The 12290-nt window shown below is 40.9% G+C and overlaps 1 protein-coding gene across 1 annotated transcript; it reads right to left on the bottom strand.

The window, feature by feature from the left end:
• Positions 1-6489: 6489 nt before the first annotated feature.
• Positions 6490-7635, bottom strand: LOC145570795 (uncharacterized). Its single transcript, XM_081629933.1, has one exon. It carries the CDS (start codon positions 7633-7635, stop codon positions 6490-6492), a length of 1146 nt encoding a protein of 381 aa, XP_081486059.1.
• Positions 7636-12290: the final 4655 nt, after the last annotated feature.

Raw genomic sequence — 12290 nt, 5'->3', positions numbered from 1 at the left:
TATTTATACCTAGGGATCTCTAGGGTTTACAAAGATATTCGGAATATCTTCAAAATGAGGAAGATCTTCTTGATTTATCTTCTTCCCTGTTCTGTAGGTGTATCTTTGGCAAGTATCTCCTTGATTGATATCCTTGATGCTGCTTTCCTTATTTATTCCAATCAAGCCGTTTTGCTCATTCTTGCTGAGTTATTGCTTCTTGGATTGGTGCCCTAAATGTAATGGGTCGTATTACAATACGGGCCCAACAATTGCCCCTAATTTTTATTTCCAAGTATTTGGAAGTGAAAATTACCTAAAGAAAGCTCTAGAAAATATTTTGAATTTCAGAAATTGTTCCAACGGTTAACAAAATAGGAAGTGGTGGCGGTTTTAAGGCAACTTTCTTGATAACTGTGAAGGGCGGTTTATTTCCGTCTTTGGTATTTATTGGGTGTGCAGGCTATTGTCTAATCACTTCAATTGCTTTGCCCCAATTTCAATTTCATCAGGTATTTTCTCTCTCTTCTCTATTTGCTCTGTTTTACACTTTGTACTTTTCTCTTGTTTTTGCGATGGACGATCACGTGAGAGTGGTGTTTGCTGGGGTGGATGAAGGTGTGAAAAGGCCGAACTTGGTGGCGCAAAACGTCTTTCCTGTCAAGGATACCTATCCCTCCACCATTACGAAGGAGGAAGTTCAGAATATTGCTGCAATTGCGCGTTTTCCTGATGGGGTTGTGGTGAAAATTCCATCACCCAGGGAAAGGGCTGACTGGACTGCCCCTGGTTGGGTGTGTTTCTTTGAGTACTCTTTTGTAATTGGGCATACTTTTCCTTTTTCTGCTCTTGTTCGCCAATTTCTTTCTAGAGTTAGGGTTTCGCCTTGTCAATTGTTGCCCCAGACTTGGAGGGTATTGAGAATTCTGGATTTGCTGAGTATAAAATTGGGTATAGAACTTGATGTGAGGGATTTGTGTTACCCTTATACTATTAGGAACAGTGGTAAAGGTCGAGTTGGCCTTTGCCTGAAGGATGGTGTTGGTTCTTTGGTGACTGACTTGGAGAAGGCTTTTGACAAGAAGTGGTATCACAAGTTCTTCTTTGTGAGGATTGATTCGTTGGGTGATGATTGTGATTTTTTGATTGACACTGTTGAGGCTGAAGGTATTCTGTTTTCTTATTCTTTTATGTTCTTCTTTCCTTCTTTGTTGATTTGGGCTTATTTGCTTGCTGGCTGTAGTGAGTAAATTGAAGCAGCGCTCTCAGTCTCCATCATTGATAGACAAGTTGTATGAGTTAAGTGCAGACGAGAGATCTTTCATCAAGTTGACACAACCTGAAGCAGTTGTTCAAATTAAGTCTTTGGACGAATCTGATTCTGAACAGAAAGTTGCCCCAACCATGTCTCAAGGTTTGTTTTCTTTTTTTTTTTTTTTTTTTCTTGTGAGTTTCGATGTTTTGCTGTACTTATAATTTTGTGAATGTGTGGTTGATGTCGGTTTGCTTGTTTAGTTTGTGGGTTTTTAATCTTGAATCGGCTGTATCCTTGTTGAATATACTTGTATACAATTGTTAATCTATTTGATCCAATTAGCGTCCTTGCTGTATATATTTGCTGTGTTCCTTGTTGTATGTATTTGCTGTGTTCCTTGTTGTATTACTTTTTGAACCAGCTATGTTCCTTGCAGATACATCAAGGTCACTAAGGTCTCATGATCTTCTTAGCTCATCTTCCATCTTGGGTCGTCTTAAGTCTCGCTCGTCCCCCCAGACTTCAGAGGCTGTTCCCATCAAGATGGTTGCTCCTAAGGGTGCCCCTCCTCCGCCTCCGTCTCATGCCAGTCTCAAGAGGAAGTTGGAGATGCCTATTGATGTTGACGCTGCTGAGTTTTCTTTTGACTCTCTTGCTCCGCATGTAGATACCCTGTTGTTTCCTTCTTTCAAGGATCGCCAGTCTTCGATGACTTTTGCTGACCTTTCACAAGAGGCGGCTGTATAGTCTTTCCAGGTATAGTATACTCCTAAAAAAAAATTTATAAAATCGACCTTACTGAAATATGCTCCTTACACTTCATCTGTGCTGTGCAGAGCCTTCAGTCTTGCCTTGGTGTCTTAGGCAAGGTGTCAGAATTTACTCGGGTGTATGAGGCTATGAAGAAGGAGCGTGATGCTCTGTCTGACAAGTACAAGGCTGCTACTGAGGCTTTGAAGGCTGAACGGACTAAGCATCGGGACTGCATTTCTGAGCGGGATGGGCTGAAGGGTACCTTGAAGGAAGCTGCTAACGAAGCCATTGATGCTGCTACGTACTACTACGGGAAGGCACGTCTTGAGATGATGGAGGAGTTTCAGCAAGGAAAGCATGAGGCTTGGGACTACAATGGTGATAAGGCTTCTTTCGAGAAGGCGTTTCCTGAGGGGACTGCTGCTCCTGGCTCACTACTGCTGAGCTTTGCTGATGAGGAAGTGAACTCTCCTCATAATGAAGAAGTCAAGGATGCCCCAGAGGTGATGAAGCCTGTTGCTGAAGAAGTAGCTCCTGCTGACAACATGGGGGAGAATTAGTTTAACTGGTGCTGCGTCACCTTAAAAAAAAATGTAAAACTTTTGAATGCTGTTTTTGTTTACTGCCTTAGTGCAGTTTGGATAATTTTGTTTTTACTTTGTGCTACACTTCTGTAGCTGGATGCTCTTTCTAATTCTGTTGCAATGCAACTAAGTATTTCTGTCTTTCTTGCTGTGTGGTTGACTTTCTGTATAGTGTGTTGTGACTGTAGTTGTATCACAAATGTATTACAGTTGTATTACAGTTGTATTACAGTTGTGATGCTACTTACATGTGTTTGTATGCTTTGTAAGGATAGTAGGTCTGTTCTTTTCAGGAATGACTTGTCTTTGCTCTGTAGTGAAGGGACTTGTTACATTCTTGCTCAGTAATGTTAGTCGTGTTCCTTGCAAAACAGAAGAAGGTGAGGGGTGGCCGTGGGTTTCCCCAACGGCCCTCCGATGCCAAAGTCAGTTCTCGTAATGATCGTAAAGCAAATTGACAAAGGATAGAGATAGATGAGTACCTTTCGTGCTGATTTTGGCTGTTGGAGATTTTTGTGTTTTTCTTTTTTTTTTTGTATTTTTGCTTGTTTTCCTGTTTTTTTTTTTGTTTTTTTTCCTTTTTGTAAATTAAAAGACAAAATAGAAATAATAACTGCGTACCTTTCTTCAGAAATGATATAACTTTAAATGTGCTGCGTTCCAGCTTCGCTGCACTTCTTTCCCTTCTGCATTCCTGAGTCTGTATGCTCCATTACCTACTACCTTAGTTATTTCATAGGGTCCTTCCCAGTTGGGTGCTAGCTTTCCTGCATTGATTTCCCTGGTGTTTTCGTATACCTTCCTGAGAACCCAATCTCCTATCTTGAAGACTTTGATTCTGACATTCTTGTTGAAGGATCTTGCTACTTCCTGCTGATATGCTGCCATTCTCATTTGCGCGTCCTTCCTGAGTTCCTCCACTGTGTCTAAATTGTGGGTTATTTCTGCCTGGTTTCTTTCTTCTGTCATTAGCCCGTACCTCGCTGTAGGTACTTCTACCTCTGTTGGGATTACAGCTTCACATCCGTAAACCAGTGAGAAAGGGGTATGACCTGTAGCGCTTTTAGGAGTTGTCCTGTCTGCCCACAATATGTTGGGTAGTTCGTCTGCCCATTTTCCCTTGGCTCCTTCCAGCCTTTTCTTCATGTTGCCTATAAGGACTTTGTTGCTCGATTCTGCTTGTCCGTTTGCTTGTGGGTACCTTGGTGTAGATGTGATAAGGGAGATGTTCCATTCCTTACAGAACTTGGTGGTTTTGTTGCTGATGAATTGGGACCCATTGTCTGTAATGATCTCTGCTGGTACTCCGAACCTGCTTAAAATGTTCCTCTTTATAAATGAGATGACGTGCTTATCTTTGATTTCCTTGTATGCTTCTGCTTCAATCCATTTGGAAAAGTAGTCTGTCATTGCTAAGAAGTATACTCTCTGTCCTGATGACGGGGGTAGCTTTACTATATCCTTTCCCCACTTCATAAATGGCCAAGGTGTCAACGTAGGGTGTAATTCTTCTGATGGATTGTGTGTTAAGGGCGCATGTTTTTGGCATGCTAGGCATTTCTTGGCGAACTCTGCTGCATCCTTCCTCATGCTGGGCCAGTAGTATCTCATTCTAAGTGCTCTGTTGGCTAGATTCCTTCCTCCGGAGTGATTTCCGCATTCTCCACTGTGTAGGGATTGCAAGACCTGCTGAGCTTCTTTTCCTTCCAGGCATCTTAAGAAAGGTCCTGCTGCAGATTTTTTGAAGAGTACGTTGCTGATCAGGCAGTACTTGGAGGCTTTCTAAGCGAATGCTTTCCCTGTTGGTTTCGTGTTGCCCAAGAGGTATTCTTTCAGAGGCGTTGTCCAACTGTTGTCTCCTTCTTCTATAGGGCCTGCTTGAATTTCGTAGACACTCATGGTTGACTCCTTCTCTATGGCTGGTGAGAGCACGTGTACTAGTGGGATTGCCCCGAATTCTTCTGGATTGATGTTTGACCCCAAATTTTCCAGTGCGTTTGCCTCGGTGTTTAGGTTTCGGGGTACTTGTTCTATCTTGAACTCCTTGAATTCTTTGATGAGCTTCTTTGTGACCTCTAGGTAGGCGATCATTCTAGTGTCTTTTGCTGCATACTGCCCGTTGATTTGGTTTACCATGAGTAGAGAATCAGAAATGACTTTAAGGTGTTGTATCTTCATGTCCTTTGCAACGGTTAGCCCTGTGATTAGTGCTTCATATTCAGCTTCATTATTGGTAGCTTTGAAGTTACACCTTATTGCTTGTGATATCTTGTCTCCTTGGGGTGATGTTACTACTCCTAGGCCTACTCCTCGTATGTTTGCTGCACCATCTGTATGGAGTGTCCATTTCTGCGCAGTTTTTGGTTCCTTTAGAGCTAGCACTTCCTTCTGCGCTTCTTCTTCAAGTGTAGGGCTGAAGTCTGCCACGAAGTCTGCCAAGGCTTGAGATTTGACCGCTGTCCTGGGTTCGTACTGTATGTCGTACCTGCTCAAATGTAAGGCCCATTTCTCCATCCTTCCTGACATTTCTGGTTTCCTCATGATAGCTCTGATGGGGTAGTTGGTTCGTACTTGTATGGAATGGCTCTCGAAGTATGGGCGTAACTTTACTGAAGTAGTGAACAAGGCTAAAATGATTTTCTCTAGTGATGCATATCTTGTTTCCGCGCAGAGTAGGGTCTTGCTTACGTAGTAGATTGGAAATTGTTCCTTTTCTTCTTCTCTTGTGAGAACTGCACTGACCGTCCCTTCAGATACTGCAAGGTATAGCTGGAGTGGCTCTCCTTCCTTGGGCTTGGAGAGAATCAACGGGTTGGCTAGATATTCTTTCAGCTTCTGGAATGCCTCATCGTGTTCCTGTTCCCACTTGAACTCTTTGTTCTTTTTTAGTACCTCGTAGAAAGCTTTATTCTTTTCTGAAGACTTTGAAATGAACCTGTTCAGCGCCGCGATTTTCCCTGTTAGGCTCTGTACATCCTTCTTGGATTTTGGTCGCTCTAGGTCTAGGATGGCTTTGACTTGTTCCGGACTGGCTTCTATTCCCCTTTGTGTAACCATGTATCCCAGGAACTTTCCTGATTGTACTCCAAATGTGCACTTTGTGGGATTTAGCTTCATGCCGTATTGCTTCAGGATTGTGAATGCTTCTCCAAGGTCTCTGACGTGATCTTCTGCTTTCTTGGATTTAACTACCATATCATCTATGTATACTTCCATTGTGTTTCCAATTTGCTCTTCAAACATCTTGTTTACCAACCTTTGGTACGTTGCCCCTGCATTCTTCAATCCGAAAGACATCACCTTGTAGAAGTATATTCCTTGGCTGGTGATGAAGGCTGTCTTCTCTTGATCGTCCTTGTGCATGAAGATCTGGTTGTAACCACTGTAGGCGTCCATGAAGGATAGCAACTCGTGTCCTGCTGTGGCATCTACCATGGCATCGATATGAGGTAAAGGGAATGGGTCTTTTGGGCAGGCCTTGTTGATGTCTGTGAAGTCTATGCAGATTCGCCATTTCCCATTTTTCTTCCTTACTACCACCACGTTGGCAAGCCATTCTGGGTACTTTACCTCTCTGATCTTTCCTGTCTTCAGTAGGTTTTGAATTTCCTCGTTGATGATCTTGTTCCTTTCTGGCCCGAATTTTCTTCTTTTTTGCTTCACTGGTGTATGCATTGGATCTACGTTCAACTTGTGGGTGATAACTTCTGGGGAAATGCCTTTCATGTCTTCATAGGTCCAAGCAAACACATCTTTCTCTTCTTCCAGAAAGTCGTAAATTTGTTGTCTGAGTTCTGCTTTCAGCTCTGATCCTATTCTGACTTTCTGATCTGGGTGCATGGGGTTCAGCTGGACTTCTGTAGCTTCTTGCTCTTCTGATATACTCAGCTTCTCTTGGCCCAACTGACCCTCTGATTGCTATGCTGAACTCTTTTCTGCAGATGTTGCCTTCAGTGCTATCTTGTAACATTCTTTAGCTTCTTTAGGATCTCCTCTGATTTCTTGAATTCCCCATCTAGTAGGAAACTTAATGACCTGATGGTACGTAGAAGGGATGGCTTTCATTTCGTGTATCCAGGGTCTTCCCAAAATCATATTGTATGAGGATAGAGTGTCGATCACTAAGAACTTGACTTGCAGGTTGATCCCTTTTGCATATGTTGCCAATGTAATTTTCCCACTTGTCTTCTTGGTTTCCCCGCTGAATCCTACTAGCATTGTTGATTTGTTGACGATATTCTTCTCATCTATGTTCATATGCTTCAAGGTGTCTAGCATGATGATATTCGCAGAGCTTCCATTGTCAACTAGGATTCGCTTAATCATGCAGTTTCCAACTGGGAGTGAGATCACTAGGCCGTCATGATGACCTTCTATTGCGTCGCTTTCTTCAAACATGATAGGGATGTCTATCTTTGCTTTTTCCCTCTTGTCTGGTTGTTCTTTGTTGCTTTCTTTTGCGTTCCGCTTTGCTGCTGAATATGTTAGGCCGCATACTTCTGACCCTCCTGATATGAAACAGATGGTTTTGACAATTGGAGGTGGGGGTGGAGGACCTCCTTGCTTGGACTCTCTGTCCTTCTCTGAAGCTTTGGATCTATCTGACAAGAGTTCTTTGAGGTAGCCCTTCTTTAGCAAGTATGCAACTTCCTTTCTGAGCGCGACACATTCATCAGTAGTGTGACCGATATCTGAATGGAAATCACACCATCTGGATGGATCCTTCTTTTCCCCAGGCCTATCACTCCTTCTAGGCCATTGAACAGTGTCTCCCATCTTGTTTAAGGTCCTTATTACTCCTGCAGGGTTGACATTGAAGCAGTACTCATGCAACTTGGGTGGGAGCTCAGGATCTTCCCTCCAATCAGAAAACTCTCCCTCGACAGCATTGACCGATCCTTCATCAAAGCAGGAATGCTGATACGGCTTGAAACCGATGATCTCTCCTGGGGAAGTTGTTGTTCCTTCTTGGCGGACGATCTTCATCCTTTCTGAACTCCGGAACCTTTCTTGCGTATGCATCTTCTTCGAATCTGACTTGAGCCATTGCTTTAGCTTGTACATCTTCAAAGGTTGTGCAGGGATATTTGGTTAACTCCTTGTAGAGTTCACTGTGATCTAGCAATCCTCTTCTGAATGCTTCGATGGTTGTAGGAGCATCGCACTTGTGTATTCCAATCTTTTCCCTGTTGAACCTGTTAAGATAATCCCTCAAGGATTCACCATGTCTTTGCACAACACGGTATAAATCCGATGATTGCTTTTCTATTTTCCTGATGTTGGCGAACTGGACTTTGAATAGGTTTACCATTCCTGCAAAAGATCGAATTGTCCCATTATCTAAATTAATGAACCAAGTTAAAGCTGGACCTGATAATGTGGCTCCAAAGCCTTTGCACATTATGGCCTCTCTGATATCTCTAGGGATTGAGCTGGTCATCATCTTCTGCTTGTAGAGGGACACGTGCTCATCAGGGTCTGCTGTTCCATCATACATGGCCATGTTGGGTGTGCTGAACCTCTTTGGCACTTCTACCATGGCGATCTCTTCTGAGAAGGGAGACTCTATATAGCCATCTGACGCCTCTTCCTCCATGGGCTTTGGCATTCCAGGGATCTTGGCGATCTTGGCTTCGATTTCTTTGAGGTACTCCCTGACTACCTTTTCTATCTTTCCCTCCTCAGATCCTTCTTGGCTGTTCTGCTTAGGGGTTCCTGCGTTCAAAGAGTCTAGATCTAGGGCTGTTTCCCTAGTGTTAGATCCTTTTTCCCCATTAGGGGTATGAAAAGTACCTGACATATCAAGCTGCATGGCTATACTTTCAGTGTTCTTTCTGGTATTAATGGTTTTAGAAGCGACTGATTGTATTTGGCTACGGAGGGCTTGATTTTGCTTGGTGAGACTGGTAAGCTTGGCTTCAGTTTGAACTTTTTGGGCCAATAGTGTTTCAATTTGGCTTTTTTGTTGGTCTAAGGTTTGACAGAATGCGTTCATTCCCTCATTGATTTCGGCCATGGTAAAGGGTACTTGGTGCCCAGACATGGTGTTTGTATTGGTTTTTTGGCGAATTGGTAGGTTAATTGATTATCAGCCCCACGGTGGGCGCCAAATTGTTTAGGCAAATCTCAACAAGGACATATGAGAATCTGCTGGGTTTGAGGGGTAATAACAATCATACTACCAAAAGCATACAAAATAGCAATAAAGCAGTAACAAAGCAATAGATAAGCAATGAACAAGCCATAAACAAACAGAAAGAGTTCTACTATGAAAAGAGAACGAGTTTAGAGATACAATACTGAATAAGGACAAGCCTCCCTCTTCAGTAGGGACGAAGCTCCGTAGATAAATGCAGAGTAATTCTATTGTATTTAGAGTATATATGCGTACATGAATGCTCAAAATTGTCTAATTATGCTTATTTATACCTAAGGATCTCTAGGGTTTACAAAGATATTCGGAATATCTTCAAAATGAGGAAGATATTCTTGATTTATCTTCTTCCCTGTTCTGTAGGTGTATCTTTGGCAAGTATCTCCTTGATTGATATCCTTGATGCAGCTTTCCTTATTTATTCCAATCAAGCCGTTTTGCTCATTCTTGCTGAGTTATTGCTTCTTGGATTGGTGCCCTAAATGTAATGGGTCGTATTACAATACGGGCCCAACACACACTAGGACAACTCCCAACCCACACTCTAGTAGAATACTAAAGTGGGGAGATATGTGCCAAAGTTTGGATACGCAATTAGCTTCTCTAAAAACATGAGAGAAAGCCACATAATTTTAAAAAAAAAAAAAAAAAAAAAAAAGCAGTAGACATAATCTTCTTAGCTATCATACCCCTGAAAGAACCATTACTACATTTCCCATTCACTAAATTAACTAAGTGCTCAGTAAAGTAATTATGTAGGTGATAGAAAATTTTAAAAAAGGGGTGAAATGATTAAAAATATTAAGCAATAAAAATAGTAGTATTTTTTCCGGTAAAATCTCCATTCTCTGATGTTACTATGGACTTTTTGCACTATTCATCACTCTTGTTTGACCATATAATATGATTTATACGTTAAGCAAAATATAGTCATGTGGAATTTTGTTGGATTCATCTCATAAAGTACTTTCACAATATCAACTTTTTATAACTTTTACTCTTACACAATTATAGATATTTGGAAATTTTATGAAAAACTACCTATTATAGTCCAGAATTTGCAAGAAACTACCTATTAAAAAAAATGTTGTAATTGACTACCTAACTTTTGAAAAATGTTATAATTTACTACCTTACGCCGGATTAGGAAGTTTGACTAAAATTTTCCAGTGTTGACTTAGTCACGTGACACTTAGTGACCATCACGTGGGAAAATTGTGAGAAAATTTGGGAAAGAAAAGGTTCATTAAGTGTCACGCGATGGTCACGTGACCAAGTCAACGCCGGAGAATTTTTGTTAAAGTCCTTCTGTAGGGAATATTTCAAGCCATTAACCCCAAGCTTGAACCCCACTGTGATCATACACTTAAGCATGGTGGCGTCCAAAGGGAAGGAAGCTAGAGCAAAAGAGTTGCCAACAAGTTTTAGGAACTTGTAAACCGTTCACAAGGTGAAGATTACACCCCTTAACGATCCAGGAAATCGTCAACTCCAAAAGGTCATGAACCAAATAGGGTTCGGGGATGAAGGTACAAATCCAACCTAAAAGAGATTGAACCTGCCCTAAAAATAGGCCTCTACTTCATTCTGCTCGTATTCATGTGCGCTTTCTGACTAACATGCAAACATTAGGTTAACCCTAAACCTGTTTAATCTATGTTGGTTGAATTTAATGCACAAATAAATCTATTATTGGCGATCACTTGAATTATAACCATATTATCCCTAAACAAGATTATTAATTATATTATTTAGCGTGATTACAAGTACAAATTCCCTTTAAACCTGCATAAAAGGTGTGATCAAGCAATAACAATAATAAGCATCAAGCAACATAATAACAATCATCATAATAATTATAATCATGTTAATAATAAAGCTTAAATATAATAGCAAGATCCTAGGCATGATACTAACAAGATTAATAACAAACCCTAGCATGTCACTAAGCAATAAAGATCAAATATTTATCCCTAACATGATACTAACATGATATTAGAAAAGAGAAAGCACCCTAAACATGATACTAGAAAGCAATAATAACATCCTAACATGATACTAGGAATTAAACAAATTTAAACATGCTTTCTACAAGAATAGAGCAATAAGATTACATACTTTGATGCCTCGTGCCTCTTTCTAATAACAAAATACACGCGTTAGTAACTTCAAGGAAAATATAAAATCACACAATCAAATTAAATAATTGAAATAGAGATTAGGGACCAAACCCTCAGAAATTATAACCTTCCACGTTTAGGGCAAAGGCAACTTCGAACTCGGCTAGGTGTTTCTAAATCTCGCGAATGCAGAATTTTGTTTGTGAAAAGCTAGAGAGATGAGAGCTTAGAGAGAATAGACGATTGTTGAATGATTGAGAATTGATGTATAAAAACGGAGATTCAGGACCCTATTTATAAGAAAACAGTCCGAAAATAGGTAGAATTTGATAAGGAATAAAACTCCACACTGTCGCTGCAAAACCGACCTTGTCGCTTGGCGACAATCCTGTCGTTTGGCGACAGCCTGGATTCCTACGCGCTTTTAAACACGGAGTCCACTTATCAATCAAAATCAATTTGTAAAGTCCGTATGAAAACTGAAATCGTATTTTTCATAAAATAATATTTTATTCCAAATAAAACTTATCAAAATCTAATTATTAATTCTAATTCTATTAGGACTAAAGAGAACCTTCTAGAGAACTCTAGAAGACTATAATTAATTCTAATAACTTTAGGAATAACAATTAACATTGGGCCCTCCCCTAGATCATTGGACCGCATGTAAAGATCAAACCGGGCCCAGTTTAGTATTTTGGCCATAACTTCCTCATTATTCATCGGAATTGGGCTTATAATATATCGTTGGAAAGCTCTTTGCAAGCCCCATCAAACTACACTATTATTGGACCCTTGTCGTGGACCAAACTAAATTGGATTGACTGTTTTCATAAAATAGAGTTGTTTTTTGAAAACAGAAAGAAAGAATTAAAACCAACCGCAACACCTGACCTTTCACACTTTCACCTCGTTCGATAATCATTTGACGCAAAAGTTATTCATCACTAGGTTTGGTTTTGGGGAGACACATTTGGGTGTCTACAGAAGCCCCCACTTTGACTGAGTTTGGAGAAACGCAAGTTTCGAAAACGAAAGTCAAAGTAGTGATAGGGACGGAGAATGATTCAGAACGTTCTGCGATCCTAAATCATTCTTATAAAGCCGATACCTGCAAACTAGCGTTAGTTAAATAGATAAAAGAGTTAAGAAACGCGTATCTTGCACCGTCGAGCACACGTCTCTGAAGGTAATCGATTTGTTGCATTTGTTGAAGACCGCTCTGCTTGTAGCTGCCTCCTATTTTATCGAAGATGACTCTGCTTGTAGTCATTCTCCGCCGCTTGTGACCATCTTCCACATCCTAGGGAACACGATCGAAGATAACTCTACTTGTAGCCATCTTCAGTTTTCGTGACCATCTTCCACATCCCAGGGAACACGATCGAAGATAACTCTGCTTGTAGCCATCTTCAGTTGTTTATGACCATCTTCCACATCCTAGG

Source organism: Chenopodium album, chromosome 12 (assembly GCF_948465745.1).
Source record: "Chenopodium album chromosome 12, dcCheAlbu1.1, whole genome shotgun sequence".
NCBI classification, from domain to species: Eukaryota; Viridiplantae; Streptophyta; class Magnoliopsida; order Caryophyllales; family Amaranthaceae; genus Chenopodium; species Chenopodium album.
Note: the sequence above shows the minus strand (reverse complement) of the source record. Positions and strands in the feature narration are given on the sequence as shown.

What these genes read in the sequence shown, in the direction of transcription:
- LOC145570795 (XM_081629933.1), bottom strand. Translation starts at nt 7,635, where the DNA reads ATGTACAAGCTAAAGCAATGGCTCAAGTCAGATTCGAAGAAGATGCAT.